Raw genomic sequence first — 18,494 nt, 5'->3', positions numbered from 1 at the left:
AGCTGTAAGTCCAGATGACAGCCCCTAAACCTACTACTATAGTAATTGATAAAAATGATCATAATTCAGACAGCTTACATTGTTATTTTTTTTTTTAAATCATCCAGTGCCAACAGGACATGGAGGACAAAAATGAAGCGTTTTGTGCTCAACGGTGAGAAACAAAGGACACAGGCATCCAGGACTTCAGTGCAGCAGCGAAACGGCCACCATGAAGGCCGTTCTACTCTCATTTCCTTCACAGACCAGCTCCTTCTTCCTGACAAGGTTGTGATTTTCAATCAATTCAGCAAAGACAGAAAGGACTCGGCAGCATTGCATATAACTGGTTTTAACTCATATCTTGCTTTATTTAAAAAAAGAATGCAGCTAGAGACGGTGCACCATACCTTCATTCAGAGGCCATAACCTCCATCATAATTTGGGTTTTAATGTCTTTGATAGTTTAGTTAAAAGCATAATCAAATGGGAAACAAGGTAAGGCACTAAGAGTTACGAGGTAATTAACAGAACAGACTCCATCAGTAGTTAAAAAGTCAAACGCACGCAGACGTCCTCCTAAGACTCTAGAAAAACACATTGAATACACCAACGACAACAACAATACACTTCACGTTATCAATGTTTTCAGTCAGTTCAACTCTTGGAAGGGGTCTAAACTTGATCAGCTATGCTTATAGGTGCAAATATTTAAATAGCCAATCACGTGACGGCAACTCTGAGCATTCTGGGATGTCGACATCCTCTGGATGTTCTGTAGAGGTTCAAAGGAAACTGGGTACGAGCTGGATCCATTTTTGTTTTAGAGCAACACGGTCTGCAGGCGATTGCAGGACTTCAGCGCTGCAAAAACTCAGCCGTGTGCGCAGTTGTACGCGCGTCAGAGGCGGACCAGGCGTGTTGCAACGATCCTATGCTGATGATCCTCACTTTGTTGCGCTAACTTGTTCGTCTTACATGCTTTGTGTTTGGATAACAGCCTTACACCTGATTGGACAGAACTCCTTACCACCACAAAAGATGACCAGAAAAGTCTTTAAATGGACCTCTGAGAAGGTTTAGGGGGCGGGGACTTGGAATCACATCCCCTGAGGCTGAGGTGCGTGCGGAAGCCTGGTGAGACGGGTGGCCGCGAACAGCCAGGAAGCTGCGTAGAGAAACTAAATGCCTGGATGGATAAAGATAACGCAGCTCTCCAGCTGATTTATGCGTGTGCCCCAGGTTGATGCGAAACGTCCCCCTTTTGTGTTCCTACCAGCTGCAACGAAGCCGTTTCCTCCTCCACGACTGGGTTTAAGGGTGGATGAGGCTTAAGGATTACCGTAGATGGACCTCTGGGACTTTGAACTGGATTTGACTGTTTTAGATGACAATTTATTAAATATACCGGGCCTGCACAATACGCACATTGCAAAAGACGGCGAAAATTGCGATTAATGGTTTCCTTAAATGTGCTAAAACGATCTTACGGCACCTTGAATTATTTGTGGAATCAAATAAATCCATTTACGCATTGACCAATCAGATTGAGCCCTTTAATATTAGACGCTCACCTCCTATGTAGACGAAGGACGTCTGGAGTGTAATTTTAGGGATTTTCTCATTTAAATTAGACTGTTGCAGTGAAATGGAAATGATGTTTTTGGTTGTTTTGCCATTTGTTCATGTATCTCAAGTTATATCATCATCGCAATATTGATCACTGATATTGCAAATCGCGAGTTTTCCTCATATTGTGCAGCCCTGATATATCTCCTTTTAAATTTCTCAGTCTGCTCTAATCTGTGTGACCCGTGCATGAAGCTGCCGTCACGTGACCGCACGCTCAAATGTTTGCGTTGGCGAGCAGCAGAGTGAGTGGAGGGAGAAAGCTTTAGTGATTGTGATTCGCCGCTTCTTCTCCACCCGCTGCTGCCCGGCCGATCGCGTGTTTTGTGGTCAAAGTCGGGCTGAAAGCCCGTCAGCCCCGGTCGCTGGCTGCTGCCGGCCCGCCGTCGGTGACAGAGATGTGGTTGTGGTGCAGGAAGAGCATGGTGTCCAAACTTTCGGGTGGAATGTTCGATCTCCTCCTGTTCGTCGTTCCGTCCTGTATGAATTCCTGCGCGGCGTTCCCCGCCACTGCGGGGGCGGCCAGGTAGGCACGAGCCACTGACGCCAGGAGAGGAAACTGCACCGCCTTGGTCCTCCACCACTGCAGGGGCTCCATCCCCAGAGAGGCCCCCTTGTCGGCCCTGAAGACCGATATCTCCATGTCGACCGACTCCTCCGCAGAACTCTCCCGGTTCTTGGAAGCGGAGCAGAACAGGTCTCCTAGCAGGAACTCCATCCCAGACAGCCCCGGCTGAAAAGCGGGGTCTGGCTCCTCGCTCTCCTCCGCCTCTCCGGGGTCGCTCTCTTCACCTCCCATCTCTTTGAAGTTGATCGGGGGGCACTCTTTGAGGCGCTTGCTCCTCCGTAAGTCGTTTTCGGACTCCGGTGACTCGGGGGAGACGCTCCTCTTCAGCCGCTCCTCCGTCTTGCTCGGTTTCTTTAAGGAGTTCTCCTTGGTGATCCTCACAGCCTCGTTCTTCAGCCAGTTGAAGGTGGCGGCCTGCTCCTGGAACATTGACAGAAAAGCTGTTACATGCAAACGCCGTCACAGGACGAGACGAGAGGGACCTGACTGCAGACAACGAGACGGCGCCAAACATCATCGACCGCAAACTTCAGGCAGAAGAAGTTTTCCAGCAGTTGGGTTTATTTTTTTTTTCTTTAACGAATTACAAATCTTATGATCTTGAAACAACAAACCTACAAAATGTACGAATCCTAACAAAAGTATGTAGGGAATAAAACAGCGACCAGAAGGAGATACGGAAGCAGACGTCATACGATGGCATCTGGATCAGAACTGTTCAGCTGGACGGCTCCAATACAGCTCGCTATTTTCGTTTCTAATGTTAGGTTGGGGTTGTGAGGGGCTGTAAGCTAGTGGGAGAGCGCATGAGCGCATGGATGATGGGAAGGGGGGAGACTTACTCCGTGCCAACAGTTCCGTTCACAACTCAAGAGCAGAAACTAGGTCCTAGAAAACAACACAGGCGTTCAAAAATGTGGATTGAAACGGCCTTATTATTATAATTAAAAGACTACTGGAACGCTTTTAAAATAGATCAAAAGATGATCAGGGCGAGGCCAACAAATGTGTTTGTCAGATTGGTAGAAATAATTAAAAATTAAATTAAATTAAGGCTTTAAACGGGGAGCAACCATAACCGTGAAAATAACATTTCTTTCAAGGAACTTCCAATGATGTCTGCTGCCAGGTAGGAAGGAAAATTCCCAGCTCACCTTCTCTTCCATGAAGCCCAGCTCACGGAACTGCGGGTCCAGGGAACACGCCACGCACAAGACCCTGTTGACAGCGGGGCTGCTGTAGCAGCTCGTCAGCTTCCTCCTCATCAACCGCTTCACCTCCTTGAGGATGGAGGAGGAGTCTCCCGGCCGGGCCACGAAGTGGCGCGACAGCAGGCCGGTAAGGATGGGTTTGATGAGGGACAGGCGGGGGAAGGCCTCCTTGGCCAGAGTCTGACAGGCGACGTCCAGCGGTTTGAGCACCAGACACAGATCCTCCAACACCTTCCATTCGGAGCGCAGAGCCTGCGGGGCGGCGGTTGAGCTCGGGGGGCAGCCGCCGAGAGCAGACTCTGCGGCCGAACGCTCGCCTTTGACCTCCTTTAACACGTCCGAGATGAGGCTTTTGTGTTTGACCAGCGTGCTCAGCAGAGGGTACAGGTCCTTCCAGGCCGGCCGGCAGTGAGCCCAGGAGGTGAGCTGCGCCTGCTCCTCCTTGGGGAGGCTTTTCAGGAGCTTGTGGGCGTGGACGAGCAGGGAGCCTTTGCTCTGGGTGGGCGGCAGGAACAGCTCGCTCAGGTGATCCTGGAACTGGCTGAGAGTTTTGCGGATGACGGGGTGCGCCATCAGCTCCTCAATGCCGGCCTGCACAGAGCTAAAGAAGCACGGCACCAACGGAAAGCCCTCGCCAAACTCCCCCGGCTCCGAGGCGCGCACCTCCTCGGGGGACGCGGAATCCTCCCGCTCTAAGAAAGTCGTTGAGTTTGGGTGAGCACAGCTTCCTGTGGCCTCTGCGCTCTTCTCGCTCGTCGCGGGGTCCATCCCCATCCTGCTCGTCCCCTCCACTCCCAGCACGATGAAATTTGGCCGAAAGCCCCCCCACTCCTCCGTCATCGCCTTCACCTGCGCCTCCAGGGCTTCGAAGTAGTTTTCCCCGCTGCTGGTCAGCTTTCGGGTCGCCAGCGCCTGGTTGTGAAAGCTGAAGTTCTCGTCGATGCAGTGAGCCCAGAGGGTGAGGTAGCGCTCCGGGTTCCCCTGCCAGCTGTGCAGCCACAACTCCCCGCTCAGAGTCACAAACGGCGGAGCTTCCCTCTGATTGGTGGAGGGCCTCTGACACTTCCAGGGCTCGCATTCCAGCGGAGCGGTGTGGTCGCTCACCTCGTCTCTCTCGGCGCCGCCGGTCTTCTGCCTCAGCAGCTGAGCCAGGCTCACCCTGCCGCGGATGTGCTGGTCCCTCATGACGCCCTCCAGCAGCCAGGGCTTGGGCAGCTCCCTGTGGGCGGGCAGGAGGGTGTGCAGCAGCTGCCTGAAGCCGCTGCCTTCCACCACAGACGCCGGCTGGAGGTCCGTGATGAGAAAGTTGACGATGGCGTTGACCACTTGGGAAGAAACCGTCTGGCCGACCGCTGGTAGAGGGCGCAGAGGAACGGCTTCCATAGAGAAGAAAGATGCAGAAAGTACATTTTTAGCACATCTGCAAAAGTCTATTTAACCCTTGTGCTATCCTATGGGGTCCAGATGACCCCACCCTTACATTGACGTGTTATCCCTACCACGACAAAGGTGGAAAGATTTCATGTAATCCATGGACACCAGTGAAGATCACAAATCATTGAAGAAAAAAGGTTCAGAGCACTGTCTAGTGGGTTTAGATCAGCGTTTTTCAACCAGTGTGCCGTGGGAGATGGTCAAGTGTGCCTTGGAAAATTGCCCTCATTAACTGATCCTAAAAACATTAACCATCTCCAGGATATCAGCTCTTTGTTCATCCAAACAGGCCCTGATAAAACACTGAGTAGTTAGGAATGTGAAAGATCGTAAAATACTTTTTTCTTTGTGTTTAATTGATTCTATTAAAGACATTTTGATAAGAATGACGGCACCGCGATTTACCTGCAGCTATAACTGTGTAAGGAAAAGTCCCGCAGCTTTTACTGTCTACACGACTCCACCAATCATTCTTGAAGGCTTAATCACATGTCATCAGTCTGACCAATCAGAAGTGGTTAAAGTATTCACTTCCTTGTTCCAATTTAGCTCATAACTCACTCAGTTCCAACAAAAACACCAGCTAAAGCTTGTCTTTAGTGGTGTAGCTTTCCACAGAAGCCGGTATCAGACCGTGGAACAAGTGAACAAAACAATGAAGCTCAGAGACGCAAGTCTTTCTGCCGTTTTATCACAGTATTCACACTACATCTCCCATGATGCATTGGCTTAAAGGGACAGCGCCTCAGCGTACATGAGTCGTCCTTGTTACACGGATTGAAACCACAACGAACATACAGTTTGTATGTAACTTAACTTTTATTACATCTCTTAGAAAAAACATCTGCAACTTCCTGCTTTTTCTGCCACAATTATCACAAAAATGCACGTCAGATTGCCCGGGGGGGGGGGGCTGTAGATCAAAACAGACTATGAGTTTCTGCTTCTTTTTTTTTTTTTTTGGGATGCTGGTGTGCCGCGGGATTTTTGTCAAGGTTAAAGTGTGCCGTGGCTCAAAAAAAGTTGAAAAACACTGGTCTAGATGACCCAACTCCCAATGTTAAAGTGCCCCGGATAGCACAAGGGTTAAGCATGTTTGATATAACGGTTACTGCTTTTAATGGCTCTGAGTTTTGCTTCTTAAAAAAAAAAAAAAGTTTATTAAAAGACCCACTTCCATCACTTTTTAAACGCGTTCCCAGTCGAGCTGGACGATAAATCCATTTCATCAGTTAATTCGAATTTCCCACGAAGAAGAGTTTTTTTTTCCCAGCATCCCGCTGTCTTAGGATTTTGTTGTTCAAAGTAAAGTCAACCACAAACGTTAAAATGGCAACTAGCAAAGAGGAAGCTTCTTCCCAACAAAAGGATCCGTTTCTGCCGCCCTATAGAGCTGGTTTAGTATTCCGACTTTAGACTTGGTGCAACAAAGCACATGCTGTAAAATCTGTGTGGCGGCTAACAACAACAAAGGTCGGAGAAACAGAAACGAGAGGCGTTCTGCTCTCTACGAGATGGAGACGGAAGCTCCCAGAACAGCTGCCGCTTTGATTTAAAAACATTTTCGGAGCTTGAATTTAGTTGCACCTTAAATGCAGCTCAACCTCCTAAAGATGTTAAACTAAAATACAAATAGTAGTTTTTGTTTAAGAAAGTAAAGGGAGGGGAAAAACAATTAAAATCAGAAATCATTGGAATTTAATTGGAAATTAATCTGATAATTTATTTTTTTAGGTCGTATCACCCAGCCCGCCATAATCTGTTATTAGCTTGTTTCTCGCTTTAATCAAAAACCTGTGTGATTTTATAGGACATAGTTTCTGCTGAGCGGCAGTAGTTCTTGCCTCAGATTTGAGGGCAGGACTGTTAACACGCCTGCCCTGACTTCCCATCATCCCTTTCTTTACACCTTCTCCTGCTAGTTTACAGCCTCACAGAAAACTGTTAAGCCACAAATTTTGAACTCTTTTGGTGAAACGTGCGATTTCCCTCTGATGTAGAGACGGTTTCTTTTTCCTGAGAAAAAACTCAGTGAAGGGAAATGTTTGCAAACGCCAACCCAAACTTTACCATCTAATTCAGCCTGTTTGTGAGGCAAAAGTTGTGTTCATTTTGTGTATTTCCCCTCAATAAAGCATCATTTTTGTGTCCAATACACTAAACAAAAAGGTGATTTAAAGTCTGGAAGGAACATCTGAACCGCTCCTCAGCTCTGCCGTTACCTGCTGCCAGACTGCGGTCCTTCACCATGTCGCGGAGTTTGATGTGATGCTTGCTGGTCAGGTGGTTCTGGAGATCCAGCGATCCTCCGCAGCTCACGTGCTCCATGCACAGCTTGCACACGGCCGTGCTGCGGTCCAGAGGCCTGCCGGTGGGGTCCGGCTCCAGCCCGAAGAAATGCCACGGGCTGTTCAGGGGTGCGTTTGGGTTGCTCAACAGCTTCTCCGTTCCTGGCAGGAAGTCGTACTTTTCCGTGAGGAAAGAACACTGGGAGATCAAGGAGTTCTGGGAGGTGGAGGAGAAGGAAGAGGTGGACATCATGCCTGGATCCCCCGCTGCCTCTGGGTTTGACACGGTCGTCACATCGCTGATGACCGGCATGGGGCTCTGTGATTGGCTGCTGTCTGACCAGAGGGAGGTGCTGCTCAGCTCAGGCAGGGTGACCAGCTGAATGTCCTGCAGGAGGCGCAGAGCCGCCTCTTTGTCTCCGATTTCACATTTGACGTTGTCACCTGCACCACAGCCAAACGCACAGGTGTGACTTCAGGGAGCGACACTCACGTCTTTCTCATGACGCCAGGTTAGCGCACTCACCCATCCCCAGACCCAAAAGGGAGGCGTAATCCCTGCCAATCCAGACCTTGAGCTCAGTCCCCTCTGAGATAGGCTGGGAAACCCTGTAGTAGATGTGGCGGTAGAACTGGAACACCACCAGGTTGTGTTCCTCCTCGCTGCTTGTATACGTCACGTATCTGAAAACGCAGATCAGAAACGTCCAGAAGTTCATGTCTGCAGAAGAAGAGCTTTCCGTTATTGAAATGCAGCTTCTCACCTCATCCAGTTGGACTTGTTTTCATCCACAGCATCCACGTAGGAGAATCCAGAATCATCTCTGACCTGAAAATACGATCCTTTTTTATTTTTATTTAACCACAAAGTGGAAAAACCCTGATTAAAAAAACCCTGAAATGCAGATTCTGTTTTAAGTTTCTTAAATGAGAAAGCGACTGGAGGGCTGCACATGTGGTCGCAAATGTTGCATTCATGTGCAAATAGGAACTTTTATTTGTGGGCAACAAAAAAACAATAAAAAAATTAATCTCTGAGCTAGAATAAATGTCTAATTTCTACTTTATTTTAATGAAATTCTCAAAGAACAAAAACCTGAGTAAATCCTCTTATTTCATGATTTAAGAAATACAACTTAAAGGGCCCCCCTTTAATTGGTAAAACTTATTTAGTAACTTCCAAACCTTTCATTAAAAAAACTGACACCATAAAACCAGTAGCTAAATTTTTTTGCCCTCCATAAGATATAATTTAAGGTAAACTTTAAGTAATTTAAAGATCCTAAAATGACTTCTGTTAATTCAATTTTTTCTGATGTTTGATCAGTGTAATTGCAAAGATACCCGTTGTTTTATCAGCTTAAAGCCAATGAAGTCTCCTGCATAAACATCCTGCGTGTAAACTTAAAAAAAAGTTTTTTTTTTTTTTTTGTTTCCAACTACTCACAGCCCAAGCATATTTGAGGTTGTTTGGCATTTGTCCTTTGCACACTTCTCCCACATATGGGCCGAACATGACGCCCTGCTGAAGTTGACACTTGGCGTACACCTTCATCTCCCCTCGACCCTCTCCAGGAAACCCCGGACTGGACATTCCAGGGCCGCCGTCCTGGTACACGCACAGACAGGATGGCAGGGACAGCACAGCCCTGCAGGGTCCGCCGTGGAGCCACGGCTCGCCTGGTGGGATCACGGCGTCCGGGACGTAACTGGAGTTTGAATGGTTTTGGAGTATTGCAGCGTCCTCTGTGAGCTCATCGTGGTTGATGTCCACACCTGAAGAAATATTTAAGAGAGGGGCGGTTTCTTTATTTACCTATTTGGACTCAAAAAAGTTACTTGACGATGTCACTTTTGTTAAAATACTGCTAAAAGCATCACTGTGTCGGCTGATATTAAAAGGCTAAAATGGCTTCATCAATATGTCTGACAAAAATGCAGATTAGATCTTTTTTTTCTTTCAAATTTCTTTATATTGAAGCTTAGAAAACATTTGCTGTCAAACAAAACAAGATACTGCAAAAAACAAACAGGGTACTTTGAGTGATGAGAAAGAATTTCTGCAGCAGATAAAATATTTTACTTCATTAAATGTTACTTATATATTTATTCTAAATTATAGGACGTTTGTGCATTTTGTGATGAGCTGAAACCGTCTAGTTTTAAAACCCATTAAAAACATGCAAATCAAATACTATTTCCTCTATAAAAATGTATTTGAAGGAAGGCTTTGCATTTTTCTTTGCCTTTTGAATATTTTAAGTCCATTAGTTTTGTCGTAGACAAAACATTTTGTAATTCACTTTTATTATGAATAAAGTTTTAAAATGAAAAACAAGTACAAGACAATTTAAATTAGCTGTATTTCCCATGTTATTGATGATATAAAAACTGCCCAAACCTATTCTATTAGTGATATGTATATTTATATCTATATATATGTGTGTGTGTGTAAACAAGAACTAAATCTTTATGTGACCACCATTTGCTTTTATTTGAGTAATGTTTTTTTTTCAAGTAACGGCACTTTGGTTACTCTAATGCCTAAAAATGTTTTATCTGGAAATTATTATGCAAATTGGAAATACTACATTAGATTTGGTGTCATGTTTACAAGACTTTCTCCAACCACTGTTTTGTTTCTTGTCAATAAAGTTTGCCAACTGCGCCGTATCCAATCTGCGCATGCGTAGAATAATGTCTCTGTTAAAGGGGACGCGCTCGTTTTTCCTGAAATGATTTTCTCTTCGGTACGTCAATAAAAATTGACTCTTAAAGGCACAGCTTAACAAAAGAAAATAAAAAATAGATGGATTATTATAAGGAAACCTAAACTTTAATCAAGTAAGAACATCGAGGGACTATTTTCTCTCGCGCTCACATCCCTCACTTTAAAATGCACGTGCGCGTACTGTTTTGGTATCAGGCTTAAAGCAAGATATCGATCCGTCCGAGGCAAACCGACATTTTGGCAAACAATTAAACTAGATTTGATGCACACGATAATTACCCTGGCCTTCCGCAAAAGCCCTGGTGGTCGCCAAGTTTGTGATTTCAATAAACTCCGCAGGATGTCGACGTCTCAAATGACTTCTTAAATTTGTGGTGTTTCCTTTAGAAATCACGACTTTTCTGCATAGACGGCACACGGCCCTGTCGGTGTTCATAGGCTTCCCCCTCTCGTCGGCTTTTAAGCCAAAGTACATCCACACGGTGGACTTTCCTCGCGGCTTGCTGATCAGATCCATGTTTTGTGCGGCTTTCTCCCTGCAGACCCCGGCTGCAGATTCCGCAGAGCTGCAGCGCATAGATCGGAAACACTGGAAGGCTGCGCCACTTCTGCATAAAATTAGACATCATCTCTTGCATGTGCAGTTTAGAACTGCCTGACAATTTATTAAGTAAAATGATGTCAAAAATATTTCCAAAAACTCGTCAAATAAAAGATAAATAGACACGATGGCACCCCATCTATGTGTTCTAATTCTATGCCCTGTACGTCTTCTTGTGTCGACCGACAATAACCAGAGATTTTTTTTTCATATCTTCAAAATTATTACACTCACCACCCTATGAGCAGAACAGTAAGGCAGAAATAATGAGGAAAAAAATATTAAATTAAAAATAACACAAAATTGAAATGAACAGTACAAACAAAATCACAATCAAACAAATGATACAAAACTAGGGATTTTCATACAACTCGTTATCTTCAATGAAACTGGACAGTTTTCTTGCATTTTTGGCAGCACGTGGACCCAAAGTGCCCAAAACCGTGATGAGTGGAGTAAGATGTGCAGGCCACCCGCCAGCAGTGGCGTGACAGGCTGATGATGATGATGATGATGTGTTACATTGTGGTTTGATACATTGAAAAAAATCCCAGATATTAATAAAACATCAATTGCCAAATTAAATAATTTATTCCCGGAACCAACTCCAAATAATACACTATGTGTTTTTGTAATTATATAAGTAAAGGGACCGTTAACCAGCTCCAAAAAAAAAAAAAAAAAGTTCCTCCCAAAAACTGTTTACATAAAAAAAAAAAAAAAAAATGTTTCTGTATTGACCTCACAAAAAGAATGGTTATTTTCTTAAAAACCAAAATGTGCTTGTCCCTTGCATGAATAAACTGGTGCTGGACACTTGGATTCTAACTTTTGTGTACAACTGTCTTAAACCGTTCTTTAATGAACAAAGACCGTATGAATCAATTGGAAGGTTCAGGATAAACTGATTAAACATTAACAGAGATGGATGTTGAACTTAAATGTTATTAACCAGACAGAAGGAATTGATTATTAAATTGTTCTCCATAGTGTAATTTAAATGGCCTATATCATGCAAAATCAACTTTTTAAGCTTTTAAGTGTATTATAATGTTCATTCCACACTGTAAAAAAGCGGTATTTTGATCAGTTAATGCATTACAGAGTATTTCTCTAAAACCCTGGAGCAGCCCCTCCCAATCCACAGAAACGAGTGGGTTCTCACATTGTGACCCAGACAAGTGAGAACAGCCCCTTCCAGGAAGAGTCTGTGCTGCCAGCACCGACCCCCGGCTAACACACACCCTGTCGCTGCCAATGAATTACTGGTTCACAACACAAATTGTGTACAGCATAAGGGTTGGAAACATCGTGCTTTGGGGCTATTTTTTAGCAAAGGGACCAGGACATCTAATCCGTGTACAGGAAAGAATGAATGAGGCCATGAATCGTCAGATTTTGAGTGAAAAACCTCCTTTCATCAGCAAGGGCATTAAAGATGAAACATGGCTGGGTCTTTCCGCATGACAACGATCCCAAAAACACTATCAGGGTAATGAAGGGGTGGCTTTGTAAGAAGCATTTCAAGGTCATGGAGTGGCCTAGCCAGTCACCAGATCTTAACCCATAGAACATCTTTGGAGGGAGTTGAAAGTCTGTGTTGCCCAGTGACAGCCCCAAAACATCACTGCTCTAGAGGAGATCTGCATGGAGGAATGGGCCAAAATACCAACAACCTTGTAAAGACTCACAGAAAACGTTTGACCGCTGTCATTGCCAACAAGGATATATAGATTAGATTAGATTAGATTGGATAAAATAAACTTTATACATCCCACAATGGGGAAATTCTCTTATCTTCAGCAGCAAAAAAAGACATTCAGAAATACAAACAGGAAAAGAATTGGCATACCCAGAAGATAAAGTGACCTTAGCTCAACCTCAGTTGAACTTTGGTCATTCAAATACTTTTTTTCCACCGTAATTTACAAACAAATCCTTTAAAATAAAACAAAGTGATTTCCTGGATTTTTTTCCTCAATTTGTGGATCATATTGATGAAATTAAAGGCCTCTTTCATCTTTTAAAGTGGGAGAACTTGCAAAATTGGTGGCTGACGAAATACTTTTTTGCTCCTCTGTACCTAATACATTTTGAAGTGTGGGTTCTAGAAGGCGCTTTCTTTGCAGTCAGCTGTAGGTGGAGCTGCACGCTACTGCACATTACTTAACTTAAAGGCCCACCCCAATTATCTTGAAAGCTATTTTCTCAGCATTTCCAGTGGACTTTTAATTAAGATTGTGTCATTTTTTTCCCTGTCAAATTGAAAAAAAAATTAAAAATACTCAAGTTTAAATTTCTTTATATGTCCACCATCTTGAGAGAAACGACAAAAGAACCGGTCAAAAAGACAGTAAGCACGAGTTTCATTGGGGACCTAATAAATTACCTCATAAGCTTCATGTATTAAATGTGACTGCACATAATGTTTTAAATTTAAATCAGTAGGGCTGGGTTGATAAAATCACTTAACTGATCTAAATCGATCCATAAAAGTGGAGATCGATCTTTAATGCCTTTCCTTTTCCGGTGACCTAATGCAAAACAGCAGTAAGGCCAAAGTCTGTTAGCTTGATGCTAACGTATAATGGAATTTCCCACTGGACGGCTAATGCTAACGTTTGGTCGACCTAAACATACCTTGCTGACTAAGTGAACAGCTTTATATGCTACACAGGCATAAATTTATCAAACTTTTTTAAAGGAACATTCTTAAAAAGTCACAATTTGTGGTCTAAAGCACAGATTTTTGCTTAAATCTTCTGGAATAAAGTGGAATGCTTAGCGGGTGCTCCACCTAGCGGCCAAACTGAAACGCCCTCCAGGAAAGGCAGAAAATAATAAACAGCAGATTTTTGTTGCAGCTTCTCCGTTTGAAAAACCATGTAACATGGTATTGTTTAAACATTCTAATTGGTTTATCATTCCTCTAATAACATTGACAGTATTTGTCAGATTAATAGGAAAGTCCCCATAACATATATAGATTAGAAGGAGCACATTACTCCAATTTCAAAATCTTTGCACTGGCTCCCAGTCAGCTTCAGAGTCGATATTAAGGTTATTGTATTATTAGTTTATTAAAGTTGACATGGAATTGGCCCATCCTTTCAATCAGATTAGTTTAGTTTATGACCCTCCCAGTTCCCTCAGGTCCACAAGTGCAGGTCTACTGGTGGTCTGAAAAGTCAGAACAAAAACTCACATTTCAGCACTGTGGGCCTCACCTGTGGAACAGCCCACCTGAGGACGTTAAGCTTCATCTACTGTGATTTAGATATGTCTATGAAGACTCTCATTAATCCAGGTTGATTCCATCACAGTGTTAGGTTTAAACTAGCAATCTCAGGCTTTTCAGGGCCTGCTTTTGACTAGTAGAAACTAGCTGGCTATCTCTGGTGGCTTAATTAGCATTACTTCAAATGTAAATATTAGGGGTGTTAAAAAAATTGTTTAGGCAATATATTGCGATAGTTCATTTGGCGATACTTGTATCGATTCAAAATGCTGTCAGGACGATATTTCTTTAATTATTTCTGAGCGTCCTTCAGCGTCTGACTCTTGTTGTCCACTTCACCCTCAGACCACTAGTTGGCAGCAGAACACACAGATCCTCTGAGCAGCACTACACCACACAAGACAACAGGAAGTCTGCAGCTAGAGGCAGCTTTTTTCGTTGTTATGAGACATGAACTACTTAGTTTTTACTTGGGATGCGTACTGAACTGAAACTCTGTGCTATGTTGCTGCCATTAACACATAAAAACACGGATTGCGGTGCTTTTTAGCGGGCTCAGACAAGAATGAGTGAAGCAATGCAGCTTCACAGCGGCTAAAGCACTTAGCATCGGCTAAAATGCTTTTGGCAAAGTGGGCCAAAGTTCTGCAGAACCTCCCAGCAATGGATTCTAGTTTAGCAACCAGATCGATCAGACTGATGTGAAAGGGGTGTGCCAAAATATCGATATAGTGATTTTTCGCGATATTTTGTCCCGCGATTGATTCTCGATGCGTCTTCATCAAGTATCGACCTTTTCTTCACGTTTGGAGACCCTGTAAAACCTTATATTAATCATCCTTTGGTAAGACGATTCGTCTGAGTGTCGATAGGGAGCGCTCGTTGCGAGATTGGCTGTCGCGGACGGATGAAGAAGAGTACACAGTCAAACAAAAACGGCAAAGGGAAAAATGAGGAAAATAGCGAGAGCAGCAAGTTAAAAGACGCGCCGGCAGCATTGAAGCTGCATCACTTGGAGTTGTGTGAGAAAGCCGTGGCTGTTGCTGGCCTGAAACCGACACAGCCCGGCGTGGATACTTTTTTCCAAGCGAAGCTACCACCGTCTTCTGCGAGAGCAGAGGCAATGACAAACTGGATTGCTGTTTACATGTACAAGGAGCTCCGTCCCTACAGCGACATGGAGAATGAGGGATTTGGGTTCCTATTGAATGCTTCAGAGCCACGCTTTGACATTCCCTCTCAGAAATACTGACAAAATGATCCCTGCACTGTACGGCCAGACCAGAACTATGGTTGAGATGGCGCTGGAAACAGCAGAAAGAGTGGCATCCCTGTCCTTAGACAGCTTCTTCTCAGAGCACCGGTAGACGAGCGGCGTCTTGACGCTAAAAAGCCTGTGGTTCTCAAGAAAAACATGAACATATAAACATGCATCACATGCAGCTTTTCCCCACAAAGACGTTTATTTTTAGATGCACTTTAAGTTCATGGATTTTATCCCTGGTCATTTATTTTAAAAGCAATTAATGTATTTAATAACTTAAAGGAAAGTTCCTAGCTACTTGATTTTTGTTTTCTGGGAGAATTTTATTTTTGTTTACACCACATTTGCACTAAATGGTGTCATTTATTTTTAACAAAGACACTATAATTTGTTCACATAATTAATATCTGATTTACAGCTATTTTTTTAAATAATGTGATGGCTATGGCTTTGTTTTTTTAAAGTTAATACCAATGTGCCTGGCAGCTACTTGACTTGTTGATTTTTTATCCTGTTTACAGCAATTATTTACTAAATAATAGCACTGCTGTTCATGTTCACTATTTTTTTAACCAAATTTTAAAGATATTTCCAAATGAAAATTGTCATAGTTTCAGCAACGTTACACAAGAGTCTGTTATTCATTACACCAAATAGGACAGTTCATTATCATTGTGTTTAAAAACTAAAAAATAATCAAGTTCTTTTTCATTAAAGTTTGATATATCGTGAGTTGTTAGAGACGATATAAACCGATTATCACATTATCGCCATATCGTGATAGTATCGTTATCGTGAGCAATGTATCGCAAATCGTATTGTGAGGTACCCAGTGATTCCCAGCCCTACTAATGTGCACAACGCTCTGAAAAAAGGGCAACATCGCGGCGATGACCGTTACTGGTTTACTTCCGTGTGTGTGAGAAAGCGTGGCTGCAGCGGTGCAGTGCAGACTGATATGTAACCAAAGCGTCTCCTTCATCCTGTCATGCTGCTGCATCATCATCACACTGTAATGTTTCTGCGAAGCATTAGTGCTTTTGTTCCCCCTTTATTTTTGAAGTACGATTCATACCGCTCCTGTTTCACGCTCCGTTTAAAAGTATTGGAGAAGCTACAGTTAGCAATATTGAAAATAAACAGCACTTTATTCCTCAATCATACTTTAGAACCTTATTTGTTAGGGCACATTCATTCCTTTTTTTTATACTGAAATACATTTTGTTGTGGAAATAAGACATTGTTGACTCTGTCTCTTACCTTTCTATATTTTAAGTTACCAAAATAAAACCTCTTTGAATTTGCCTGGGTCAAAGCAACTTATATATGAGATACAGTTGCAGTACTCAACATTGTGATCATTAAATGAACAGAATTTGACAATTTTATTACAATGTAAAAAGTCATATTTAAAAAAAAGAAAATGTGTTCCGGTACAATATCGGGATACATATCATATCGTGGGGCGTATTTATCATCTAGCCAGACTCTTGCCAATACACCCCCCCCTAGTAAATATGGTAGTCACCTGAGGAATGTGCTTGGGAGGTTAGGGTGTTGGGGGGTTGCTGCTGGGGTTTTTTTTTTTTTTTTTTGTGTGTGAGAAAGGGATAGCAACTCACTGTTGAGAAGATTCTTGGCAGAGTAATCTTCATCCTCTCTTGCCCAATTTTTTTTATATAAATATTGTTGATCAATTTAAAATGCAATAAATTATCCTATTTCAAATCATCACAAGGTTTCACAGATCAGAAACAGTGTTGAATGTATTCTTCACTATGTAATTATAACTTAATCCAGGTTTTGAACAGGACCCGCTCCTATGTGGTCTTAGTGTGAAAGATGCAGTGGAATGTTTCTTTAATTCCCTCGCGAATCGGAAGCCAACTTCTTCAGCTCGTGCAGTAAACGTGGATCTTCTTCTAATCTTTCCAGACGAGCGGACTCTTCAGTCCAAAATGTGTCTGCTTTAACTTTAAAGAGGACTTTTCGGGCAAAGCAGCTAAATTCTCTACAAAAAAAGTGCCCATTCAGTTGGAGGAATTACCTTGGGCTCTCGGAGAAGCCGTGGCGGTACCGGGGGGGAACGTGTCCAGGAACTCGGCGCGGTGGCGTCGCGCCAGATGACTCCTCAGATTGGTGGTGTTCCCCCCTTTCGCGAGCACAACCCTTCTGCACAGGCGGCACACGGCCTCGTCGCTCCTCACGGGCAGCCCGTTTCCGTCCGCTTTCAGGCCAAAGTACATCCAAACGACGGACTTGCAGTTGGGCTTGCAGACCAGAGCCATGGTTCCTGCAGAGCTGCACGCCGGCCAGCTTCCGACTGGCTCCATGCAGCTAGAGATGCAGCACATAGATCGGAGATGCAATCGTGTGTCCGTTTTAGAACGCGACTCAAGAACCAAACACAAAGTCCACCTAACAGCTGAATGATTTTATTTATTCCAACAGAAATTACTACTTAAATTTTTAAACCATCAGCAACCTGTTTGGGTTATTAACGTCCATTTTATGCGCTACATTTCTATGCTTTTTACGTCTTTTTCCGTCGACCGACAACAACGCCTCACTCCCACACCTTCACCAAATACAAAACTATGAAATTCTGAATTATAAGTCATTTAATTGTGGAATTTTCGTAACTATGACTTATTTTAGTCTCGAGATTAGACGCACAGATCCGCAAAAGCGCTGTTTTCTGTAGAACAGTGAAAGAGAAAGTCCAGTTTGGGAGCACACAAACCCCGCCCACTATAAGGCACGCGCCGGCGTGGTATAACTGGAACACACGGGCTGCCAGGTCCTGTTGTCAACAAACCAAAAACAAGCTTTTGATGATAGATCGCTTTTGATGATAGATCGATCGATGGACGGACGGACGGACGGACAGACAGACAGACAGACAGACAGACAGACAGACAGACAGACAGGAGCTGTCTTATAAGAAGGTGTGCTATAATGTTCTAATAATGTTCCCTTTGGATTCTTTGGATGTGGAAAAACAACAGTGGGCTGAACTCGGAAACTAAAATTCAATTCAATTCAATTCAATTTTATTTTTGTATAGCCCAAAATCACAACAACAGTCGTCTCGATGGGCTTCGAAGTAAAACATGAAATCAAAAGGATCACGAATACAAAGAGTTCAGTAGAAAAATACTAAAATGAACTAACAAACTGACTAAGCTATACTGGCATCCCTGCCCTTAGACCCCCCTTCGCGGTAAGGAAAAACTCCCAATGTGAAAATGTGAATAGATTTGCCCTTAATGCTTGTTTACTTGTTTGTTTGTACACATATTCAATTTACACTTGCTTATCTTGCAGGAATTACAAGGAATCTGGAAAACTTCACCTGCACTTTTCAGTACCAGGTATTTATCTCTGAGTCACGCTGGTTGAAGTTTTGGCTAAAGATGTCCTGGGTTGATTTTGGCAAGTGAATCAGGTTGTTTAAAAATGAATCAATATTGTCATTGAATCTTATCATCAACCACAAATTATGATTTGAATCGAATTGTTGTTAAAATGAATAGTCACACCCCTACTTT

General features: G+C 43.4%; 1 protein-coding gene across 2 annotated transcripts; it reads right to left on the bottom strand.

Annotated features, from left to right (window-relative positions):
• Nucleotides 1–326: 326 nt before the first annotated feature.
• On the bottom strand, nucleotides 327–17,823 carry LOC101160625. 2 transcript variants are annotated; one of them, XM_004065649.4, is made up of 7 exons: nucleotides 16,991–17,823; nucleotides 8,557–8,885; nucleotides 7,874–7,938; nucleotides 7,636–7,793; nucleotides 7,044–7,553; nucleotides 3,331–4,763; nucleotides 327–2,596 (listed from the first exon to the last, which is right to left on the bottom strand). In XM_004065649.4, exons 1-7 carry the CDS (start codon nucleotides 17,295–17,297, stop codon nucleotides 1,961–1,963), a joined length of 3,438 nt encoding a protein of 1,145 aa, XP_004065697.2. In that variant the 5' UTR covers nucleotides 17,298–17,823; the 3' UTR covers nucleotides 327–1,960. The 2 variants fall into 2 exon arrangements, with proteins under 2 accessions (XP_004065697.2, XP_011485705.1); XM_011487403.3 differs by lacking the exon at nucleotides 16,991–17,823 and adding an exon at nucleotides 10,120–11,432.
• Nucleotides 17,824–18,494: the final 671 nt, after the last annotated feature.

Source organism: Oryzias latipes, chromosome 1, assembly GCF_002234675.1.
Source record: "Oryzias latipes chromosome 1, ASM223467v1".
NCBI classification, from domain to species: domain Eukaryota; kingdom Metazoa; phylum Chordata; class Actinopteri; order Beloniformes; family Adrianichthyidae; genus Oryzias; species Oryzias latipes.
Note: the sequence above shows the minus strand (reverse complement) of the source record. Positions and strands in the feature narration are given on the sequence as shown.

Bases quoted from the DNA above. Each gene is read 5' to 3' on its own strand.
- LOC101160625 (XM_004065649.4), bottom strand. From the start codon at position 17,297: ATGTGCTGCATCTCTAGCTGCATGGAGCCAGTCGGAAGCTGGCCGGCG. The intron at 8,886-16,990 runs GTAATTCCTCCA...ATATTTCTTCAG, and splicing joins GGCTTCTCCGAGAGCCCAAG to GTGTGGACATCAACCACGAT. The intron at 2,597-3,330 runs GTGAGCTGGGAA...TCAATGTTCCAG, and splicing joins TGGGCTTCATGGAAGAGAAG to GAGCAGGCCGCCACCTTCAA.